General features: G+C 43.1%; 1 protein-coding gene across 3 annotated transcripts in view; it reads left to right on the forward strand.

Annotated features, from left to right (window-relative positions):
* Positions 1 to 24,817, forward strand: part of ADGB (androglobin) — a 282,215-nt gene that overhangs the window by 38,197 nt on the left and 219,201 nt on the right. For 2 of the 3 annotated variants that reach the window (XM_083176187.1, XM_083176188.1), the window contains exons 2-5: positions 6,938 to 7,100; positions 8,385 to 8,477; positions 21,130 to 21,201; positions 21,326 to 21,529. In XM_083176187.1, coding sequence (XP_083032313.1) covers positions 6,938 to 7,100; positions 8,385 to 8,477; positions 21,130 to 21,201; positions 21,326 to 21,529 — 532 coding nt within the window. The remainder of the gene's footprint in view (positions 1 to 6,937; positions 7,101 to 8,384; positions 8,478 to 21,129; positions 21,202 to 21,325; positions 21,530 to 24,817) is intronic. The other variant, XM_083176189.1, reaches the window with a different exon arrangement.

The raw sequence follows: 24,817 nt of genomic DNA on the forward strand, positions 1-24,817 counted from the left end.
CACAGTTATCTGGTGAGGGGCAGGATTTGCTTCTGTTTGTCCACATATATTATGATTGGCAGCCACAAGAACTGGTTTTGCCTGGTACATTGACCATAAATAATATGAATTGATCTTGGTCCACCAACCCAAGGCACCCCTGCAAGTGTCATGAGGCACCCCAGGGTGCCTAGGCACACAGTTTGGGAACCACTGAACTATGATGCTGTTTTGAATAAATTTCTATAAATTTTACCACATTGGTTTCTTTGTGTACGGCTAGCGCCTTACAGTATTATTCTTGTTACATGCTAATAGCAGTTTATGCGCAGTCGATCACCATCGCTTCCCCTGCACGTTCGCGCAGGGGAGCGTACAAATCAGAAGATCCAATATCAACAGTGACTGCATTTATGGAGCGGGGAGCAGGTGACGTCACTGACTGATATCATGAATATTATAGAACAGTGTGTGCGGTCAATATCGTTCTCTCGCAGCACCTCCAAAATAGTTAATTATCAGCGACCATGGGAATCATCAAGTGTGCACCCAGCATAAGATTGAAAAATCTGATACTATTAGCTGGGGCTTGTCACCCTGGGATAACTGACCTGGGCAGACCAGTGTATCAATAACCCCATCCAAAAAATGACCAAGTACTTTACCAAAAAGCTTGACATCAAAGTTCAACTGAGATAGCTACTCTATTCAGAGGGATCCTAGATGGGGTTTCCAGATTACTGCTATTTTTGCCCTAGTGGTAGTACTATTAACTTTGGAAATTTGCAATAACAGCATTGAAGTGTTCTTCTAGTGCAAGTTTTATTTATACATGTACAGTCTCAGAACTTGTTTGTGGTGAGCCCATGTGCAAAAATATAATTTGCCCCCATTCTCTACCTTATCCCAAATTCATAATATGCAACATGGCAGTGGATGACAATGAGAGGCAGGGAGAGGCAGAGTTTAACAGGGAAAAACAGTGGGTGACAGGAAGAGGGTGACAGAGGCAGCAGTGAGCCCCTTAAACCTCAGGGGCTCTGGTGCTCTTTACCTGCTGCACCAATGATAATTCCACCTCTGTACTGTGCATGGCAGATAAATACCTTATGCTGTAAGTGACAAAAGTGGTGGGCTCGTGCATTCGGTGGGATATTTCCCTCTCAGCTAGTGTGAGAGTATTTAATTGTCAAACCTTTTTACTAGTTCCTTTGTTATAATAGTATTGCAACTGCACTCTGAAACAGATTTTTTTCTGGACTCCACTGTTTCTGTAGGCTAGAACAATATTTGTATAAAAAGCACGCAATTGTTTCTTGTCTCTCTGTAAATCAGCCCATGACTGTGAGTGATGTAAAAAATGTTACATGATGTAATACATTATTACGTAGCAAAATGCTGTGAACATGATATAGTAAAATGCTGTGCAAATGATGTAATACATGATTACGTAGTACAATGCTGTGCACATGATGTACATTATTTATTACGTAGTGTGACAAGGAATCATATACACTGGATATAGATGATGTCTTGTTTTTTTTTTTGTAGCAAGTAAACAGCATACCAGGTTAACAATTCAGCAAGGTTACATCATCGCAGTTTTCCACAGATTTTACAGTAAAGGAAACCTGGGCTTGATCTAAGTTTCCTGCTACTGCTGCTCTAAAACCTGGACTGTATCTTCAACTTTACCCTCATGTGGAAATATGCTGTCCCTGCCCCACCCCTTCCCCTTAGCTTCAACCACCCTGGTGAAGCAAAAAAAATTTCAGGTGAGCTCTCTGCCTCGCCCACCTCTACTTGTATCATCCACAGGGTACACAGCACCTCCACTTCTTTTTTCGGAGGTCACCCATCTTGCCCCTTCCTCCTCCCCTAGCTTCACCTACAAACCTCCTAGAAAGGTCATCCGCATTTAGGTGCTGTTTCCCCGGATAATACTGCACCTGAAAATGAAATGGCTGTAAGGCCAAATATCAACAGATCACACAAGCATTTACCTCTTTGTTCATGTGTCTCCATTGCAAGGGCGCATAGTCTGTGCTCTACAACTGAGTACTTGCGCTCTCTGGGCAGCAATTTATGATTAAAGCAAAGGATAGGCTTCTCCTCTCCATCCACCTCTTAAGAAAGGATTGCCCCAAATCCTGTCCCAGAGGCATCCGTCTGCAACACACAGTTTTTTTTTTTTTAAATCAAGAGCTTGCAGGACATGCTGTGTACACAAAGCTCATCTGAAATCTGGCCAAGCAGTTTCCACTGGTCTAGAACACATTTTGTCTAGGGCCATTTTTTTTAAGGCATTCAGTTAGTGGAGCCACCCTAGTGACAAAAAACCCATATGAACCTGCAGTAATATCCTTCCAGACTGAGAAATGTCCTAAGTTGCGACTTACATTTTGGTTTAGACCAAGTGAGGACTGCTTCTACCTTACTAGGCTGATGTATAACTTGTCCTCTGCCTGCAATGTAGTCCAAATGCTTTGCTTCCACGAAACCTTTGGCACATTTCTCAGGCTGGGAGTAAACTTGTGTGCATGTAGAGACTTTAACAGGCGTCTAACTTTGGTAGATGTGATTCCCAGTCAAAGCTTAAAATAATGATGTCATCTAAATATGCAGCTTCATATTTTCTGCGGGGCCTCAGCAACTTATTCATAGCTCTCTGAAAGGTTGGTGGGGCACCATGTAAAGCAAATGGCAGCATTTTGTACTGAAATAAGCCCTCTGGGGTAGAGAAGGCTGTTTTTGCCTTAGCAGCTTCCATCAAAGGAATCTGCCAATATCCTTTTGCCAAATCAAGAGTGGTAAGATAATGACTCTTGGCTACATTTTTAACCAGCTCATCAACCCATGGCATAGGGTATGAATCAAAGTGAGAAATTTGATTTAACTTATGGAAGTCATTGCAGAATCTTAAAGCAACCGAAGGCTTAGGTACTAAAACAATGAGATTTTTCCACTCCCTGATTGATTCCTCTATAAGCCCTAGGCATAGCATCTACGCCATCTGCTTTACCACTGCCCACTTTGCCTCATGTATGCGATATGGCCTCTGTTTAATTAACACCCCGGGTGGAGTCAAAACATCATGTTGGATGATCTGTGTCTTTCCCGGAATGGGCTGACATCATAACTGTATTTTGACGTTGTTGAGCCCTTTCCATGTGTTCGTTCAGGAGTGGCACAATCTGCCTTAGATGGCCGTACAATTGCGACACAAACTGAATGACATTAGGGTCATGACAGGGTTGTTGTTCCCACCCTTCCTTTAAGAGATCCATAATTCCTCTGGGTTGTTTCCCATAGAGAAGTTTAAAGGGGCTAAACCCTGTAGAGGATTTGGGTACCTCTCTGACCGCAAACATCAAAAAAGGTACAGTAGGAGCAAGTCCCAGTCTTGTTTTTTCTTGAGACACTGCCCTCTTTATTATTTGTTTAAGGGTTTGATTATACCTTTCTACCAGGCAATCTGTTTGCGAGTGGTACAATGAGGTGGTAATTCTGTCTACCTTTAACAACTGGCATAAATTGGAAACAAAAGGGGTATATTGGTCCGTTAAGACCTCCTTCCGTATTCCCAGGCGGGTATACAGGGTTAGTAACTGACTGGCAATAGTGCTAGATTTCATATTACGCAGGGGTAAAGCCTCCAGGTACACCCGGGGGCACTCCTCAACATCACCATAGATACACAACACCCTGGCAGGTGGCAGGACCTTGTCAACTCCTAGTGGAACTACATTGGCAGAGACGATGCTAAGCTCACTGCCAGTGTCCACAAGTGTCCTTGACACGGATCAAGGTGGACTGTGATTGGGATATATTTCCAGCAGCCATGCTCATCATTGGCTGAGCCCCTTTCCCCACACTACAAGCCATCAGCTCTCCCTGTCTTGGGCATTCCTGCTGTACATGACCAGGTTTGCTGCATTCAAAGCACACAGTGAGAGGCAGGGCCTTTGGTTTAACCACTGGAATCTGAGTCCTGTGCTTCGCTAGATGGCACAAATCCTGTCCTAGCTTTTCTTAATTTCCCCAGGGTCATGTGTTGCTCAATCACCACCGCCAACTCCTCAAAAGTCAGCCTGAAGGGCTTACTGCTGCACCAACACCCAAATAGCCTGATCCAGTATGACTATGTTCACAATTTGTACTGTAAAACTTTTATCCAGCTGCATCCAGGCCCTAGCTAGCTTTGCTAGATTGGCCAGCTGAACCCTCAGAGGATCAGTGGCATCCAGCCGCCAGTCATGGGCTTTGCTAGGGCCCATCATCCCAACTTTACACAGCCGTTTTAAGGTCAGGGTAGGACCTCAGTCAGTTCAATATAGGCTCTCTTTGCCTCCCCTGTCAAACAGGAAGCCAGCCTGTCAGTCCATTTCTGTCAGGCCATTTCTAAGGTGTGGCCATGTGCTCAAATGTGCAATGGAAGGCCTCAATGTTGTCTGCTGGAGTGAGCTTCGGTAATCTCTCCTGCTACTTCCCACCTTTTATCAGCTGCTTTAACTCCTCATGCATGAATCTGAACTTGCTGCCCCTGAATCTGGCATTGCTATTGTTCAGCCAAGTGCTGCTGGCTTTTAATCTGAGTTTGCTTAACCTTCTGCAGCATCTGCACCTGAGCTTGTTGCCCCTGTATCTGGGTTTGTTACCCTGCAGAAAGTTCAGTCAACATTTTCATCAATGGCTCTATAGTACCCTGTATTTCCCCTTTAGAGGCACATTTACAGTAGGAGGCTTAATATAATATGCCAGATTCACAAGACAGACTTTAGCTCACACCAGCCTACTTAGCTGACCACTTAACACAAAATTGCAAGTAATCATTTATTGGAACAGTGACCCTTTAAGGCTGTCTTCAAGTTGCCCTATTATTCCACTTCAGGCACAAACGTGGGAGGTTGAACAGGCTGGCCAGATATCTAGTTATATCCCAATTAGAACTTTTTCTGGTTCCCAGGCCAGCTGCACAATGTGTAACACCCCCCCCCCCCCCAATTTTTTTAAAATAAATAACTAAATAAAATACAAATACACAGTTGCTTTTCAGCATTGGGAACAATGACCTCCTGCTTTGGACACGAAAATAACAGGAATCCACAGGTGCTGCTAATCAATGCCAAACCGTATGCGGTCCTTTAGCGTACAGAGTATGGTATGCGACCCCCACCAAGTGCTGTCATATCCTGTTGGATCCAAGAAATCTTAAGTGCAGCATTAGCTATCTCCGGATCGACCCGATGCACATGGGACCGTGCTTCGGATTTGGAGTTTAGGCACATACAGTATGATTTGGGCCCTTTTTCACCCAATTTCTCGGCCTGATCTGTCGGAATCGGTTGAAAAGGGCCCAAATCATTTAAGTGTATGGCCAACTTAAGGTAGATATCTTCTTTGTAATATTCAAATAACTTAACCGTCAAACATAAAAGTGGCCGGATCGGGGAATCACCTGCAAATCCATTCGCAAGCTGCTCTACATTGATGGATTTCCCCAGTGTGTGCAGACTGTGCCTAGCATAGGACTTACTTGGCAGCTACGATAGAATCAGGCTGATCATGGCAGGATCCCTCCAAATGCCTGGGCACGCCTGCATTTTCCCTGACACTCCCAGAATACATGTGCAGTCTATCGATACTCACTGAGCCTGCAAATTTGCAGCTGTGCCATCAGGTCTGAATCGGGACCAATGTCAAGTGATGCTCTGCCTACCCTGTCTGCAATGTCAGGTGAGGCTGTGTCTACCCTATGTCCATGTACAAAGTAATCCTCGGTGATCCCTTATATCATAGGAACTCTATGGGCCCGATTCAGCCCTGATTGCTGCTGTGTGAATTCACACAGCGACTGATTATTGATAGACTGTGCATGCATCTGGGTCGCAATGTGCGTGTGCGATGCAATCCAGCGATTTCTTTTCTTCACTAGCCATTCTCAAGGTGATTGACAGTAAGCTGGAATCTGGGGGTGGTAACTGGCATGTATGGGCATGCTAAAATAGACTTCGTCGTGCCAGAGTAAAGGCATATGTGCCTAGGCAAAACGGCAAGCGCTTTAGGGGAGGGTATGTGATTTCAGCCCTGGCCTCAATTAGGCTGATGTCAACGCACCCGCCAACTAAGTCCCTGGCTACACACAGCCTGTGATAAGTGGTGACCAGAGGGGAAATCATTCCATGGTGAGCAGCTTACGAGTGGTTTTGGACATATTCGCTCAGCTGCAAATTGATTTGCAGCCATACACATCTATGTGCAAGGCAGAATTTCACTCAAACGGGGCGGCATTTACCTGATCGCTGGCCGCTGCATTCTGTGCCCTATATCTGCGGGTCATACCTTATTTGAATTTTAGGGATAGTAAATACATTTACTCATGGAATATTATTGTAACTTCCCACAGTTAGTGTCAGTGGTTTAAAAAATATTTCATTTCTGTTCCATATTAAATGCTTCTTACTGTAAATTCCCTGTATGTAACTCATCATCTTCATACTTGAATAAATGTAGGAAATGTGTTGGTAAGTCTTAAAAAGAGCATTCTAAAACTGTACTAGAATCCTTTAACTGTTTACCATACAGAATGGGCCAGCTGATAATGCTGCCATTGCCGTGCAATAACATCAGCATTCAGCTTTGGCTTTTGACCAATGACATAAAGTATTAGCAGTATCTACTGTCATTTAGAAATCTGCCCAGTCCTCACAGTCTAGCTGTTCCCTTTGTATTAATGTTGCACAGTGGTATTATCATTCTGCGTGCTCTGATTGCCACAACTTATTACAGCAAGAGATTTGAAAATATTTTTGATTGATAAATACAGCTATTATGTAATAACACAGTACACATGTAATCCATAGCAAGCAAGGGTTAGTAGCAGTGATCAGCATTTTAAGCAGTTTATTAATTGTAAGGTCTATACCCTGCTATAATAACCCGCTGTTCTCATTTCTAGCTCGCTGTCAGTGATTGCCAGTGTATTGACTGCATCGACTGAGTTCAAAAAAGGAACCTTTCCTATATGGCCTGAGTGGAATGAAGCGGATGTAAATGCTGAGAAATGGGATGCAGGAAAAGCTGGAAAGGAGAAAGACAAAACTGGAAAAAGTCCGGCAATGGTAAGTGTAGGTTCTAACAGTTTATAGAAAACGAATTGTGTGTGCTAGTGTGCCCGTGCTAGTGTGCCCATGCAAGTGTGCCCATGCTAGTGTGCCCTTCATAGGACTCCTCATCTATGAAACCAAGTGACAGTTCTGCTACACAGGCTTCCAGTTCTTCAGTAGTAGGGGTGGTTGTTAGCTTGAATCTGACTGTGTGAATAATTGACTTCTCTGATGATTCCTATAGTGGTATAATGACAGGGCTTAAAGTGGTCCTGGAGAGGTGGTATAACTCTTGTCCCCTAACAGCCCCCCCCCCCCCCCCCCGAGATCGGGCCGCATCCAGGATTTTGTATACAGTCATTAGTTTGACGCTATTGTTGTCGACATACATTGAGTCAACCACTGGCTGTCGGCACATGGAAAAGGTCAACATGCCTACGGTAGACACAAGCATTAGGCCGAATTTGAATTTGAAAAGGTTGACAGTTAAAAGGTCGGCATTGGGTTTTTCATGGGGTTTTTTTTTGCCGACGTGCAGACGGATGGTATTTTATGCCCTACTATCCACTAGGGCTTGGAGGGAGAATAGAATAGTGTGCCGAGTTTAGCGAGGCACCGTGTCTAAAGCATGGTGAGCGGAGGGAGCCATGCAAGGGGACGCGGTACACTTAGACGGTGTCCATGTTGAGTGTGTCGACTTGAGGGTCAAAAACGTGATAACCCCATGTCGACCTTGTAACTGTCGACCTTCCCAATGTCAACCTAATGCTTGTGTCGACCTTTTGACCCTGTTGATCTTATTCATGTGTGCCTGTCGACCTTCGGTGATCTACCCAATGTATGTCAACCTTAATTTGGTCAACCCAATGACCCATACCCTTTTGGACAGGGGTCCAACCCAAATTTGACCTGGCTAAGACTTCTTTAAGACAGTGGCTGGACCCAACTTATTAACACAGGTGCAGTGCTGGCACTTGAAGAACGTCAGACTGGGTAACCAGTAAAAATCCTTAATAATAAACACATGTATAATTCAACACCACCAAAAAGTACAAAAAGCAGGGCTCTACTGTACTTGGGTTTGGACTGGAAATTCTAAAAAACACCTAAATGTTTTTCATTTTGACATGTGGAGAATGAAACCAGAAAATTGCAGAACTGTTTTCAAGATTTGGTCATGTTTATTTGATTGAAATGTTTATTTTTGGTACATACAGTATGTGTTGTAGTTGGTTTAAAAAAAAAAGTTTTTAGAATTCCACAATATGTGTTTCTTTATCTGAATTCTTTGTTTTTCAGCACTTTTTTGATGATCCAGAAGGAAAGATTGAATTGCCAGCTGATTTAAAAATTAATTCATGGAAACGTGCCCATGAGTTCATAACAAATGTGGTAAGAATTCCTGCAACTAAATGATAGCACTGAAAACTTTCAGAATTTGTATCGAAGTTTTGTCTAAAAGCATGCAAATATTCTTTTTGTACTTAAAAAAAACCCCTGAAAATTGAATTGAAAAAAACGTAATGGAAGGTACAGAAGAGAAAACTTAGCGTAGGAATGTAACTCTAGGAAGTTCAAAATACAATTGAATAGGGTAGTAGACTAAGAGTATTTCAGCCAAATAATCAATTGACATATACTAAATTAATTATACAGTATGCTCATAATAAATTGCAGTATTACAGTACAAACTTAGGTCTTTCCCACATCGAACAGTCATTGCAGTCAGTGTGATGTTCCATCCCTGTCATAAGCCATTCACAGGTGGAAGGCAACATGGACCATTCCTGGATGAACCATGTCTGGACACACATTAGCCCTTGATGGTAGGCAGAGGAGAGAATGGAACCGGTTTGGTGTGAATCGGTTCCAATCCACCCCTGGTCTCAGAGCCCCTTCAAATTCTGCACCCTGGGCATTTGCCCCACCCCACTCTCGTTGCAATCCCCTTTCTGCAACTCCGGGTAGAATTCTATTAGATGCGGTAATTTGTGACAGGGGGTCAGAAGTCCCAGGCTTTAATGCTTGGATTGATTCAATTACAATCCCTTTCCCACCTCTAGTAAATGATCCCGCTAACGCATGTTAACCTGTCCTATTTGAGATAAGTTCCCTGATCTGTGGGTTGTTGACTACAGTGATCAGGCCATTTAATCTGGATTTCTTTTTATACCATAACCATTGAACTGCCAGGGCTATTCAGTTAGAGAGTGCGGCAGTCTGCAGTTAATGAGAATTTCTTTCCAAAGCATAAATAGAAATCCAGATTAAATGGACTGATCACTGTAGTCAACCACCCACAGATCGGTTATGGTATTAATCATAGACAGTCATATGGTCGACCACTAATTGTCGACAGTCACAAGGTCGACAGGGTCTAAAGGTCGACAGGTAAAAGGTCAATATGGTCTAAAGGTCGACAGGTAAAAGGTCAACAGGGTTAAAATGTCAACATAAAAAAAGGTCGACATGGCCGAAAGGTCGACGTGCAAAAAGTCGACATTGGAAACTCTTGACATGAGTTTTTAATGTTCGTTATGGTGTCTATTTCGACATAGGTTGACATGCTATTTTATTCTCCCTCCACACCCTGTCGGCACATGTCGGCTGAAAATTTAGCAAAAAAAAACAAAAACAGCATATTTTTCCATGTCGACCTTTAGACCCGTCAACCTTTTGTGTGTCGACCTTTAAACCCTGTCAGCCTTTTGACCCTGTAGACCTTTTGACCCTGTAGACCTTTTGACCCTGTAGACCTTTTGACTGTCTATCATGAGTCAGTCTATGATCAGCCTGGATACCAGTTCAATTAGCCTGCGGAAAATTACTGCATCTGATTGTTTTCCCCACTAAACCTTTCAAATTTGTCACAGATTGCATTCTTATAAAATGTCATTTTTTAACATGTTATATTATTATATTATATTATTATATACTTGCTTTCGTTTGGACGGTTCTAGAAGCAGGATTTTTAGTATTTGCTTATTTACTCAGTACACAGTTCATCTTTAGCAGATGAGCCGCTAAGGTAGTGGTGTGTTATTGCTAGCAATGGCAAGGCTAGTAATTTAGGAGCCTTCTAAAGAGATGAGCGGCTATAAGTAGGTAGAATTCTGAAAGATGGCCAGTGTGTGGATGACAGCTGTAGATGATGTACAATGGGGCACACACAGTGTGATACAAGCTAGGTTTTTTTTACTGATTTTGATCGGATGCCATGAAGGCATAGACAGAAGATCTCAGGGGATTTCCACTGTTTGGGGTTTGGAGACAATAGCATTGATGGCAATATGTTTCTGCATTCAAAAAGGTTTCTTTGGTACCTTGTGACCACCAATATCACCTTCCCTGCAGCCCATAAAGGTATTCAGGATGGATTAAGTACGAAATCCAGGTGGTCGGAATCCTGGCGGTCTAAATACAGATGCCGGAATCCCGACCACCGAAATACCGACAAGCGGGGGCCGTGCCCCCCCCCCCCCATTGTGGGCTCGCTGCGCTCGCCACGCAGCGGGCCCGGTGCCTCGCTACGCTCGGCACACTATTTTATTGTTGTGGACACCCATAGAGGGAGAAATTGCCGGCATTGCGGTGGTCGGGATTCCGGTGTCGGTATTTCGCCCGCTGGGATTCCGACTGCCGGGATTTTGACTCCATCTATTCGAGATAGTCTGTGATGTTGTACCATATTGATCAGTAATTTGTACAGCTACAATTGGTGACCACATCATTTATTAATTGAATCACCCTTTGAATGCTTTAACTAATCAGAGAGTGGTGACCATTTCGAAACCCAGTATTGTGTAGAAATGTCTGCATGGATGATATCACATCTCTCAACAAAATTTGTTAAACTAAAGGCTCATACACACTTTGCAATCTTAAGGCTATATCTAAGCGATCTGATTATTCTGGTTCACTCGCAAAGGCAAATTCCTTCTCAAATGGACAAAACCATGTACCAAGGAATTTGCCTTTGCGAGTGTACCAGAATAAAGGCCCCCAGATGACAGCAATACACGGTCCCGCACCTCGCTATTGCCTTCACATCACCAGTGTTCTCAACACTGGTCAGTGCAGATCGCTCAGCACAACTCACTGTGGCATTGCATGTGTGTTAGCAATGTGCACCAGAGCACCCACTCCACGGGTGGGGTCCCTCCACAGGGAGGTGCTGGGTGATGCGCGAGGGCTGCTGGGTCACTCCGGGGGGGGGGGGGGGGGGTGATGCGGCGGCCGCCGAGTCGCTCCACAGGGGGGGAGAGTTGCTGGCGCCCCAGGCAGTTGCCTAAATCTGCCTAGTGCTGGCGCCGGCCCTGGCAATGTGTGCTGAGCGAACTGCATACCTCCCACATTTAACCCCCCCGGGGGGACACCCACAAGCGCGTCATAGTCGCGCCAATTTTGGGGGTGTGGCCTATACTCGTGGCTCCACCACAAAGCCACACTCCGTGAGCTGCTGGCTATGCCCCCAGCCCCTCCAGCAGCAGGAATAGATGGGACCCCCCACCACGGGACACTGCCGGGCGTTGGAGGGATGTGGGGACATCCCAAAAAAGGACGGTTCCCATGATAAGCGGGACAGTTGGGAGGTTGGAACTGTGCTCAAACACATCACTCAACACAGGGCTCCCTTTGTCCCATGTGTATGAGGCTTAAAAGTAGTTATGATCTTCCCATGTTTGTAAATTGTGAGAAAAATGGCAACAGAGGTTACCACCAGTGAGTGATGGTCAAAAAATGAAGGTGTACCAAAGTTGTTTTAATACACTGGTTTTGTTCCATGCTATTTACACAAAGGCTACAGATCATTAACCTTGGCAGTACTTGTTTCCTAGCATGCGATGCGATGTTACGCGATGGCAGCCGATGTTATACAATTTTAAATTGTATACCATCGCATTGTATGCCATTGTATGGCATATACAATGGCATACGATTTAAAATTGTATAAGCATCCTAAAGGGTGTTTTCAATGTTAAATGGGCCCCCTATAAGATTAATAATTGTATAAGCACCGTAATGGGTGCTTACAATGTTAAAAGCACCCCCACGCCACCCCCACTATCAACGCCAACCCGAAGCGTGGCGAGCGCAGCGAGCCCGCGAGGGCAGCGGTACGTGTCTTCCGACCTTTTCAAACCTGCACCATCCACGCCGGCGTGGAGTTTATTTTAGATAGTGTGGCCAGCGCAACGAGCCACCAAGCCCGAAGTGTGGTGAGTGCAGCGAGCCCCCCGAGGGGACGCGGAATACATGTAAAGTAATATGCGTCCGCTCGCCACATTTCTGGCTCGGTGGCTCGCTGCGCTCGCCACACTATATAAAAACAACTCCACGCCGACGTGGATAGTGGGGGTATGAAAAGTTCGGAGGACACGTACCACCGCCCCTCGCGGACTCACTGCGCTTGCCACACTTCGGTTTGGAGTTGATAGTGGGGATGGCGTGGGGGTGCATTTAACATTGTAAGCACCCATTAGGGTGCTTATACAATTAAAAATCATATAGGGGGGGCATTTAACATTGAAAAAACCCATTAGGGTGGTTATACAATTTAAAATCGCATCGCATCGCATGCGGGTATATGGCATGCGATACAATGCATAAGATGCCATACGACTGAATATCGTGGGCGCCGAGCTAGGAAAGAAGTACCACCTTGGCTACAAAATTATAACAGCTTGGATCCGTACGCCATACTTTTAATTTCCAAACCACTATAGATAAAGGTACAATGGCTTTAGGTGCAAAACAGGCAATGACTAACTTGGTATATGGAGAGTAAAATACCTGCCACTTTAATTAAACATTAACATTTTAAAAAGTAAGTAAATGTATTTATGTAGCTGATCTTATACAAAACTATATTTTGGAATTAAAGTTACACCTTAATGCAGAATAATAAAAATAAAATTGGGGTTACCCTAGTTTTTATGAGGTCCAGAACTATTATTTTCTCATTTGTATATAGGTGATAAATGCCATCTAGTGGTTATGTGCAGAATATTCAGTAAAAACATACAAGAAATAAACAAAATCTTTACATACAGATATCTGCTTTCCTATTTCGTATCAGTGCCCCAGTCCCAGTGAAGCTTGCAATCTATTAGCTTAAACATCCTTTTCAGACCTGGGTGCGGGGGCCAAATCATTTCATGGTTTTGAAGGTGCACACAAATCTAATGCTGTGTACACATGGTTACAATCAGCATGAGAAAATGCTTCCTTGAGGGGAGGGACCCCAACCTCTGCGCATATCTAATGGCCGCACTGCATATTTAATGAGAGGGTCCCCACCCGCTCATTAAATATTCACTGCACTGGGTCCCGCTCATTAGATATGCACAGAGCGGATTACTATTGGCTGGGTCCTAAATACCGTTTCAGACTGCAAAAAAAAACGGGTCTGAAACAAGTAGGACCCTGCTTTTTTACCGTTTCCACATACCGTTTTTTTTTGGGAAACAGTAAAATCACTCTGGACCTTTCAGACTTATTACTGTTTTGAAACCGCAAAATACTGTGTAATATGTGCGGTCTGAAAGGGGTATTATTCGCAGAGCATGTCAGACACATGGGCAGCTCTTCCTGAGAATATGCAGCTCATCTACATAATGTGTGCTACCACAGCTGTATCTGCATACAAAATGCTACATTACAGTGTTTTCCAGTAAAACACTGTGACCTGTGACGTAGCATTTTGTATGCAGATTCAGCTGCGGTTATAGTTATACATAGGCTATAGGCATACTATATATATGATTTCAGCCAGGAAGAGCTGCTTGGGTTACATATACACATCATTTTGTAAATAAAACACATTTAAATGGAAAAAGTTGGACAAAATAACTGCTTAAGGGTTTATTCTAGTTCATTCTTTCTGACAAAATCCTTCTTAGATGGACAAAACCAAGTGCACTGCAGGGGGGCAGATGTAACATGTGCAGAGAGAATTAGATTTGGGTGAGGTATTTTGTTTCTGTGCAGGGAAAATACTGACTGCATGATTTTACACTTCAATATAGATCTCACTTTGAAGAAAAACCCCACCCAAATCTAATTCTCTCTGCACAAGTTACATCTGCTCCACCCGCAGTGCACATGGTTTTGTCCATCTAAGAAGGATTTTGGCCGAAAGAATGGACTAGAATAACCCCCAAAGAGATTTGTTCTGAATGATAGCGCAAGCAGGATATGCAGCCTAGATTACACATTATACGGTTTGTCTGTCAGTATAATACTATGATCTTAACAGCAGACTTTCTCTTTATAATGCACAGTACTACACTGTTTCCTTGAAGAAGTTAGCAACATCTGAAAAATACAATGGTCCATTTCCCCTTTAACCAGGGATTAGAAAGAGACAATAAAACCATACTTGCCTACCTGATCCTCTGCATGAAGGAGAAAATACTCTGTTCCCGGACTTCCCTGGTAATGTATGATTGCCATCACCTGTGGTGAAACACCTTTCTTATCAATTATCTAGCTCACCACAGGTGACGGCAATCATACATTACCAGGGAAGTGCAGGAACAGAGCATTTAGTAAGCGGGCTCACTACTGACATATAAAAGTTTTAATTTACACAATGCACTTACATATTGAAGATGATAAAAAAGGCCATATCAACAGCAGTGGGGATCTTTAGTGCAATTCCTCTAAGGCTAATGTGCATCTCTGAAGTGCCTGCAGTATTACCCAGAACATTTATGGCACATGCAATAATTTCATGCCAAATTTGTACTCTTTCGCCTGGTGGCTATATGCAGTCAAAGAACAATGAGCCATGTTGACTCGCAATTTTGCAAGATCGGCCCCATCCCAATGTTTTGGGGACTGCTCATGCTCTATTATGCGCATGTGCAGCCCCGTTTGTGAAAGGCTTTGGCAACTTGCACAGTCACTGAGCTGTTCACAAGCAGCCGGGCGGGCTGGGAGCGGACAGGGGCAGGCGCATGGGGACGACCAGCTTATATTTGGGAACAGGGGAGAAATCATTCGATGGTTTCCGATAAATGGATCGTTGAATGCGGCGGGGATGTTCGTGGGGACATTCGCGTGGTGGGCATTCGCTGGTGTGACAGGCGACATCAGAGGGCTCGCTAAGCAGCGAATCTTCACTGCTTAGTGAGCCTTAGTGAATCAGGGCCTATATGTATGTTATATTTAACCCTGAATACTTTGTGCAATCTTCCATATCATCTTTTGGAGGTTTTTATATGATACATATATTTTGAACCTACAATTTATATAGGCATGAATAAAGGTTATCTATATTACTCTAATGCAGTTAATAGTTTGAGTGCCCCACAGAGGGAGTCATCTTTCCTCTATGATTGGTCACCTCATTTGTTGATGAACATCGTGCCCAAATCCATCAGGGCCAGGGGCCGATTAGGATTTAAATATCTTGGTACTTGTTTCCTAGCAGGGCGCCACCGAATTTAATTGTTTGAAATCGGGTCCCAAAAATCAGGTCGATTGCATCGCATGCGACCAACCCGATTTTTGCATTGGAACCAATGTTAAATGGTCCCTGACACCCGATTTTACATTGGCCCCAATGTTAAATGCTCCCCAGACCCCCTTTTGCATTGTATACACACCCTGATGGGTAATTACTATGTGAAATGTCCCCCCATTGTTAACGCCACGATCAACGTCAACCCGAAGCATGGCGATGGTACGTGTCCTTTGACCTTTTCATACCCCCACTATCCACGTCGGCGTGGAGTTGATTTTATATAGTGTGGCGAGCGCAGCGAGCCACCGAGCCTGAAGCGTGGCGAGTGGACGCGCATTACTTCAAACGTATTACGCGTCCCCTCGCGGGGCTCGGTGGCTCGCTGCGCTCGCCACACTATATAATGTCAACTCCACGCCGACGTGGATAGTGGGGATATGAAAAGGTCAAAGGACACGTACCATCGCATTGATTGTGGCGTTGCGTTAACAATGGGGGGGGCATTTCACATAATTAACCATGAGGGTGGGTTTACAATTAAAAATCGGGTCTGGGGGGCATTTAACATTGGGTCCAATGTAAAATCGGGTCTCAGGGACCATTTTTACAATTTTCAAAGAGTGTTAAAAATGTCTTTAAAGCCCGAAAAGCGGGTCGGTCGGGTTCCATCGCATACCTTAAGTTAAGGTATGCGATGGGACCCGACGGGCGCCGTGCTAGGAAACAAGTACCAATATCTTTTAACAGCAAGAGTTTCTCCAAGGTAATTCCTGCATTTGAAAAGTCACACTGCGTATCTGAGAAGGATAGAAGGAAATACGGGGCTACTGTATGTATGAGCTTGCTTCTTTACTCTATGACATTGGTCTACCTTCTATTTCTTTATGTCCTGTTATTGGCTGATTTTCATCAGTGTCTAATTTCACCTTCAGATAGTATATAGTAAGTATGGGAAATAACAGATGTGTTTGGAGATTATAGATGTGTGTTATGCCAGACTAAGGGCGGTATTCAATCACTGGGGACCATCTCCCCACGGAGGAGATGACCGCTGGGCCCTATTCAATGCTGTCTTCCCCGACAGCATTGAGCAAGGTATCTCGGCAGAACGAGCCTGACTTCACGAGCTGCCGGGCTCATGTGATATCCTCGTATTAGGGGTATAAGTGTTTTGTGTCAATGTGTGTACACCGTGAACTATGGGCATATGATGCCATATTAATTATTCTAAATGTAAGATACCATGAAGTGTTTTGGAATATATGCCATCCTCATGGGGGAACTCAAGTGTACGCTGGATATATGTATGGAATGCCTTCACAGAAGGCAACAAAGACTTTCATGGAAAGCAGAATGTTTATTATTGAATTTATAGACTGAACTTCCCCACCGGAGGGCATTGGACTGGTCTACCCACCAAAGGGCAAGTTCAAAGGCCCCGTTCAGAGGGAATACAGGACTGACAGTAACAAACCCCTGCTGAATAAAGTTGTGTGGCACGAGTCAGCATCAGAGGCGGAGATGAGGTGGGCCCTGAAATAGTCAAGACAGAGATGGGAGTGGTGAGTGTCGACCAGCCCCAATATAGTGAACACCAGGTCCGCCTCTACCGCCCATAGCCATACAAAGGGAGGTCTTTAAGAACAGATTGACAGGTAAAGTAAAACGCTGTGTCAGGGCAGCATAGTGAGAGAGAGAGAATTGCTTCATCCCCTGACTTAACCAGCTTCCTACAGCCTTCCCAGCGCAAGACTCTGCAGTGTTTAGGATATATAGAGACCTGGCCGGTGAGGAGATTTTGCTGTGCAATCTATGTTCAATCATATATATAGCTACAGCATGGACTTTCGGTGCCAAGTTTACAGTCTCATTACAGTAATAACAGTCTTTGATCATTATTAAAAAGAGAAAACTAGTATTGTATGGCAGAGTTCAGCTTCGTCCATAAAGTTAACAAATATTAAGTCTGTGCACAGTAAATGGTGTTAATAACCCCTGACAGTGGCAATATTTCCAAAGAGTGACAGTCATAGCAGTGGGGATCAACGCTGCTACACTGATAATTGGCAAGGCACTTACAAACTTTGTGGTTTGCATAAGTATAGCTTTTAGGAGAATAAAAAATTGGCAATTTTTTTAAATAAAAACTTATAAGTATACAGTGTGTCCAGTGTGCATTTGATTCAGCAAGGTGCAGCTTTTAAATAAGTATCCACTCAGCAGTGCATGGTGTTAACCCCCCATTCTAATTGTAGACTTTAGAGAGCTATTACTACATTAAGCTACATTCAAATGAGAAGATAGAGTCAAAGGCCAGGATCATTGTGGTTATTTCATTCAGCAAGCCCAAACCTTAGGATACAAAGTTACCCTGTTTTATTTAATTTACAATGAGATACTCTCACCTATGATAAGAGTTATAATAAAGACTTCTGTTAAGGTCGAAACGTAATCTTCCTGGAAAACTAGCCTGGGACTAGCTGATTCCGGGAACCATTAATATCTCCTGCAAGTTAAAGTTATTACAGTGTTTGCACTTATAGACCTTATTGTCAGTAACTTCAAGCAGTCAATCCAGTACTTAAGGCGAACAGCGATTGCAGACAGTTTCAGGAAAGGCTAACCTAGCTCGATGTCCAGGGAAAAGTAATTACTCTTGCAGTTCAGGACATTAGGAAGGTAAAGAGTGAGGATACAGGAGATTAACCTCGCAGACACCTTTGAGCACTGACCAGCCGTTAAAGGTCAACCAAATGTTTCCTCATCATCTACAATTCATAGTAACAGGAACATAAGTGTGTAATACCTACTGGGACATAACCTTGCTTGGTGGATTATAAATACGCTGGGAACTTGATCTCTCAGTGCGGAACTTGAACTTTTGTCAGGAAAAAAGACATCACACTAAGTAAGCGCTTAGTGCAAATAGTAACTGCGGTTACAATAGGACCACTCTAAAGACTATTACAAGGTTAGACAATTATTGCGCAATAATAAATACTGATAATAGAGAGGCCTCTCATATATTGTAGCTACCAAGTGAATGTTTACTATGGTCATTGTTCAATATAAGCAGTGGTTGAATGTGAAATAACCTTGTTACTTTATAGGAGAAAAGGTAGGATTATTAAAGCAATACATGGTTAAGTGTCTCCTGAAGTAAGACAACAGCAGAGATTCAAGGACAGACATCTGCCGATTCAGAGTAATAAAATTTGGTTGATTTTGTTGTTTTTGATATTGTATTCACTGAAGACTGTGTAAATTAAATGAGTTAATGTACCGTTCTGCTAAAGATTAAAAAATTGTTGTTGAACATTGCATGGAAGACATGTTCGGAAAACAAAGAAAGTAAATACCTGGGTAGAACATCACCCTCGTTCTGCCGAGAACAGCCGGGAAGTGACGAGCTGCTGGCTGCAGCTCGCCTCTTCCCGGGCGCAACTCACGGCCACGCCCCCTTCTCGTCCCAGTGCAGACGGGACATTGAATCCCGCCTGTGTGTTCTCGGTCAAGCTGACCGAGAACAGGACAGGGTCACGGCGGTCAAGCAAGCTCGACCACCATGACCTCCAGATTGAATACCCCCCTAATTGTCTCTACATGTTCATATGATGTTATCATTTTTATCACCTTTATACATATATTTATATATTTCTTACTCAGCAGGATTTAGTCTCAGCCAACTGGTGCTTATCCTCTCCTGGAGCTTAGCTAGACATCGATTTCGAGTTGTTTTTGAGTGCTCAGTGCCTGGAGCAAAGGACAAGTACAGTTTTGTATCTTCTACATAGCAGTGGTAAATTAGGTCATGGCGCCTAATTATTTCGCCCAGCACGTACACTACAACAAGCATGGGGGATACTATAGAACCTTGTGGTACACCACATTGAAGTAGCACTGATGGTGATGAGTATACTCCAGATCACTATGACAGATTATCCATTTTGCAGGATTATGGGTGGTACATACATACAGCATCATACTGGCGGCTTAATTTAAACCTCACACAGCCTGACTCCCTCCTTCAGTCTTACTGATCTTTCCTGCGTACGCACTCCACCTTGCAGCACCTAAACCTCCCACAGCACGACTGCCCTCTGCAGCCTAACTCTACCTTCCCACAGTCTAATTTAGCCTTCCTGCATACTTAAATAACATTCACGATTGAGCATGTACAGAGAGAGTTTTATTGTGCCTCCTCATGGGCTGATGGAGATTATGCAACTACAGCACAAAACAATATTTAGAAAATCTTATCCCTAGAAATAAGGGTCTTTTTCAGAAATATAAGCAAACCTGATACTTCACATACATCTCCAAATGCACATGTGCAGATCAGTGTCATCAACCATAGTCTTGCAGAGGGAAAGGGGAAGTGGGTAGTATCCCATGTCTGTCGCATCTGCCCTGTTTTCTGGCTTTGCCCAGGCCAGTGTCTGCATCGTTCAATGCAGATTTACTGCAAGGGCAGAAGGATGAGTATGGAATATAATCAGTGCTTAGCCCAGATCGCCACAGAGCTATTTTTATTTACTTAAATTTTATATATACCTGGCCACGTATTTGTAAATGTAGGGAACACAATTATATATCCCTATATAAAAAAAAAAATCTCTTAAACGCGGAGAGGTTCTAACAGCGTAAAGATAGGGAAATGCCAATTCCCAAAGGTATCAACACAAGAAAAAAAATATATATAACGCGCTGGAATCAATGTATATATGAAAAATAATAAAATGTATTAAACAAATATATGTCACTGGCCAGTGATAAAAACAAACATTAAAAATATGAAGCTGATTAATCAATTAATTGATATCGGATGGCTACTGATTTTGTGAGCACCGTCCACAGTGATTTGTAAAAAAACAATGATGATAGGAAATTCTCTTGTCCACTGTCTGGCCAAAAACAAAAAAATGGATGTATATAGAAAAGAGAGGTACACCCCAAATTTTTTTTAAAACACTTGTTAAGGAAATTATTCTCCCAATGCTTGCTGGTTCCCAATTATCTGAACATTTGTTTGTATGATGTCAGGGGAAAAGAACAATTTTTAAGAGTAGTACCGGTACTTGCTTTTCAGGTAGGCATATAGGGGATCCCCTTTTAGAGTTCCAGAAAGGATGGTGTGAGTGAGAATATGTCATATGACGCGTTTCTCCGCCTCCTATCAGGTCTCAGTGGCTTCATCAGAAGGAAGAGTAGCCTTAGGCCGATGTTGTGTTTGATGGTGATTAAGATCTGCAATGTCGACATTGAGCATCTTTTTCTTTCAGATTCCTCCTGCCGCATTAACATATTTTCATTCATCAGACATCTCTGAATCTCATTACTCATGTATCAAGGGTCTGTTTTTATGGAGCTAATTGTGTTGTATACCAGCATTGTATCCAGACACTTCTCCTTTGGTGTGTTTTGCACTGCAGTGCTAAATAATTTTGTTGGTAACATTTATAAAATGTTAATATATCACCTTCTACAAATTACACACAGGCCCTTATTTTTTTATTAGATTTTTCTGAAAAACTATCTGCTTCAATTTTTTATTTTCCTTTTTTTTTTATGTAGACTCCTGTGGTTGTGAAGGATGAAACCTCCTGTGATTTGTTGTCAGCAAATGAGCATTTAATTGGAAGTGAGGTATGTAAAATCATATAAGAAATGGTTTTAAACTGACACATTTTAAAACTTGTTTTTAAGGCACTTTATAAAACGTGAAAGAATAGCAATCTTATAATGTGAATTTTGACATTTTTTCCTCCAGCTTATGAGGTGGATAATTAGTGAGATCAGTGCTGTCTGGAGAATTTATAATGGAAATATGGCAGATAATAAAGACACATCAGCAGAGCCGCCAGTGCTGGCATGGAAGCCATGGGAGCACATCTATGCAATGTGTAAAGCCGTGAAGGGGCACATGCCTCTGTATAACAGCTATGGCAAATATATTGTCAGACTATATTGGATGGTAAGTCATTATATACATGTTACAACAAAGGTGTGGTTAGATTATAGCAAGATCGTTTTGTAACTGTAAGGTGTATATTGATTAATATTCAGTATTCAGAGATGAGGATTATTAATTGAACATAAATGTGACTTCTCCTTAAATCTTTATACAAACAAAAACTCTCAGATACTATTAGTAAGCATAGATAAGGACATTGTGGGCTACAAGCCATGTTGTGCAAGTTCGGACTGTTCAGTGACCGTTGCCAGCATTAAAATGCCACAGTAATGGTACATTACACCCTTCACACCTAATTAGATTGACCCCTTAAACTGATGGTTCTTTATTTTAAATTCACATTTAGTTTTGTCAATGCACATTAGCCAAGTGCAGTACACAAAAATCAGCATTGTCTTTTCATGTAACATTTTAAATATGAATGACTAGGAATATAATTTATGTATTATATATTTAGTAGAGCAGCACAGCTTATGATAAAGACGTGATAAAACTGTGTCATATACATCAAGGTTTCAGATCTTTAATGCACTATCTTCAGGATACCTGAACCAGCATTGTTATTTACAATAGATAGATAGATAGATAGATAGATAGATAGATAGATAGATAGATAGATAGATATGAGTGGATGTATTATAGCCACACATATATCATGCAGGTATAACTCTTCCTGCTGTGCCTCTTTACTGCATAGTGGCCCAAAGCATGGCGAGCGAAGCAAGCCATGTGGCGGCACACAGTACACTAATTGGGGCTCCACGTGCTCAAATCTACAAATTGCCACCAAACAGATTTGAAAAGTCATGTCGACCATGTCCGCTGAAAATTTTGCTTGTGTTGAGCTTTTTTAACATTGAACTTGTGCATGTCAACCTTTTGGGGTAAGCTTTTACACTGTTGACCCAATTACTTTTGACTCTATTATCCATACCTGACTATCCATTGGCTACTGATCCCTGACCTTCCATTGAAACTTGACTTTTAATTGCTACATTTTGCACAATGCCAATGGATTTTTAATAAACATATATTGCACCTACTGTAATTTAATTTCCCATAAATATCTCATTTTGCCTGATCTGCAACCCCCAAAATTCGGTACTTGTGGAGTATCACGGCTCCCATCGTATGCCATCGTATGCCATATGTAGTGGCATACGATGGCATACGATGGTATACGATGCGATTGATTTTTACCGATTTTTGAGCATTTCTGGTCAAAAATCGTATGCGATCGCATCGGATGCCATATGATGCCATACGATGGCATACGATGCGATGCGATCGCACCCGATTTTGCACTGAAATGCATCAAAATGCATTGAAATGTGTATTAAACTTGTGAAATGCCCCCAAATGCCATTTTTCATAGTGTACCACCCCCACTATCAACGTCAACCCGAAGCGTGGCGAGCGCAGCGAGCCCGCGAGGGGCGGCGGTACGCGTCCTACGACCTTTTCATACCCCCACTATCCACGTCGGCATGGAGTTGAGAATAGAAAGTGTGGCGAGCGCAGCGAGCCACCGAGCCCGAAGCGTGGCGAGCGGACGCGGATACCTGTGAAGCCCGCGAGGGGACGCGTATAGCTGTGAAGGTATCCGCGTCCCCTCGCGGGGCTCGCTGCGCTCGCCACGCTTCGGGCTCGGTGGCTCGCTGCGCTCGCCACACTTTCTATTCTCAACTCCACGCCGACGTGGATAGTGGGGGTATGAAAAGGTCGTAGGACGCGTATCGCCGCCCCTCGCGGGCTCGCTGCGCTCGCCACGCTTCGGGTTGACGTTGATAGTGGGGGTGGTACACTATGAAAAATGGCATTTGGGGGCATTTCACAAGTTTAATACACATTTCAATGCATTTTGATGCATTTCAGTGCAAAATCGGGTGCGATCGCATCGCATCGCATGCGATTTGATCGTATGCGATGCGATTTTTTAGCATACGATCAGCATACGATCAAGGTCGTGGGAGCCGTGATACTCCATAAGTACCCAAAATTCTTTTAGCATGTCCTTATTGAAATTTCCAGGACTATACTATCCTATATCAAGATGTAATTTTCTATTTGCATGATTCTCACATTTTCTGTACACACAAAGCTTGGAAAATTTGTTTCTGGGCAGGGGTGTAGAAAGGCAAACTAGGCCCCGGTAAATGGGTAAAAAATTGTGGAGTCTCAAAGTGGGCTGACATGCTCAATGAGGGGGAGTGCCCCTTTAACACAGGAGAGGCAGGGGGAGGGCACCCGCTTCTTACCCTTCTTGAAAACGGGTCACCCTTCCCCAGCCAGCACCATCTTTCCAGTGATACTTGACACACAAGCAGCTTCTGCTGATGCATTATACCGATATTTTGTATGTAAATGTAACTGTATCTGTATGCAAAATGTTATGCTACAGTGTTTTCCAGCAAAACACAGTAACATAGGGGTGTATTCAGACCTGATCACTGCTGTGCGAATTTGCAGAGGCCTGTGATCAGATATTTGCTGTCCAGACAGAGTGAAACCTCACCCTGTGCTAGCCTGCGAAAGGCTGAAAAAATAGCTGATTGACGACCAGCTGCAAATTAATTTGCAACTTATTCACCATCTAATGATTTTTCCAGTCCGCGCAAATGCATGCAACTCTGACCCTTCCAGAACTCTGCTATTGAAACAAGGAGAATGAGGCCAGAGTTGACATCACACACCCTCCCTTAAACTGCTTGGGCACACATGCATTTTTCCTGACATTGCAAGGCATGTACGATTATGCAATGGTATATCTGGATACTGTTAATAAGGAAGGCAAAAAGATGAATGGTGAGGGAAAGAATGGGGTCAAAAGCAGGATAGGTGTGGGGGAGGATGACAAAAATGAGAAATCAAGAATGTTGTTATGAACCTCAGTTCACAAAAGGCTAGGAAGGGTCATGCTTGGGAGGAGTAGCATGGAGTAGCATGGAGACCAGAGTAAATTAAACTTGTCCACTGTATTGTTGTGGAGGCTAGTGGTGTAATTTTGCTGCAATGCCTTCAAAAAAGGTCAAAGGTACCTTCTGGTAAATATTTTATATGACTTTTCTCGAATAACTAAGCTAATAGAACATTTCTACAAATAGTGAGTTGTATAACTTAACAAGTATCTTCATCTAGTGGATATCCTCAATCTGCCTCCCAGGCTAGTTCGTGGGTAGTGAGTGAGTGGGACGTGAGTGAGTGGGACTCCGATGTCAGAATAGAGTAGTATAGAAAGAACATCGAATTAGATAGATAGAAGGACTATCATTAGGGCGGATTATGCAT

This window comes from Crinia signifera, chromosome 3, assembly GCF_055691185.1.
Source record: "Crinia signifera chromosome 3, ASM5569118v1, whole genome shotgun sequence".
Classification (NCBI taxonomy): domain Eukaryota; kingdom Metazoa; phylum Chordata; class Amphibia; order Anura; family Myobatrachidae; genus Crinia; species Crinia signifera.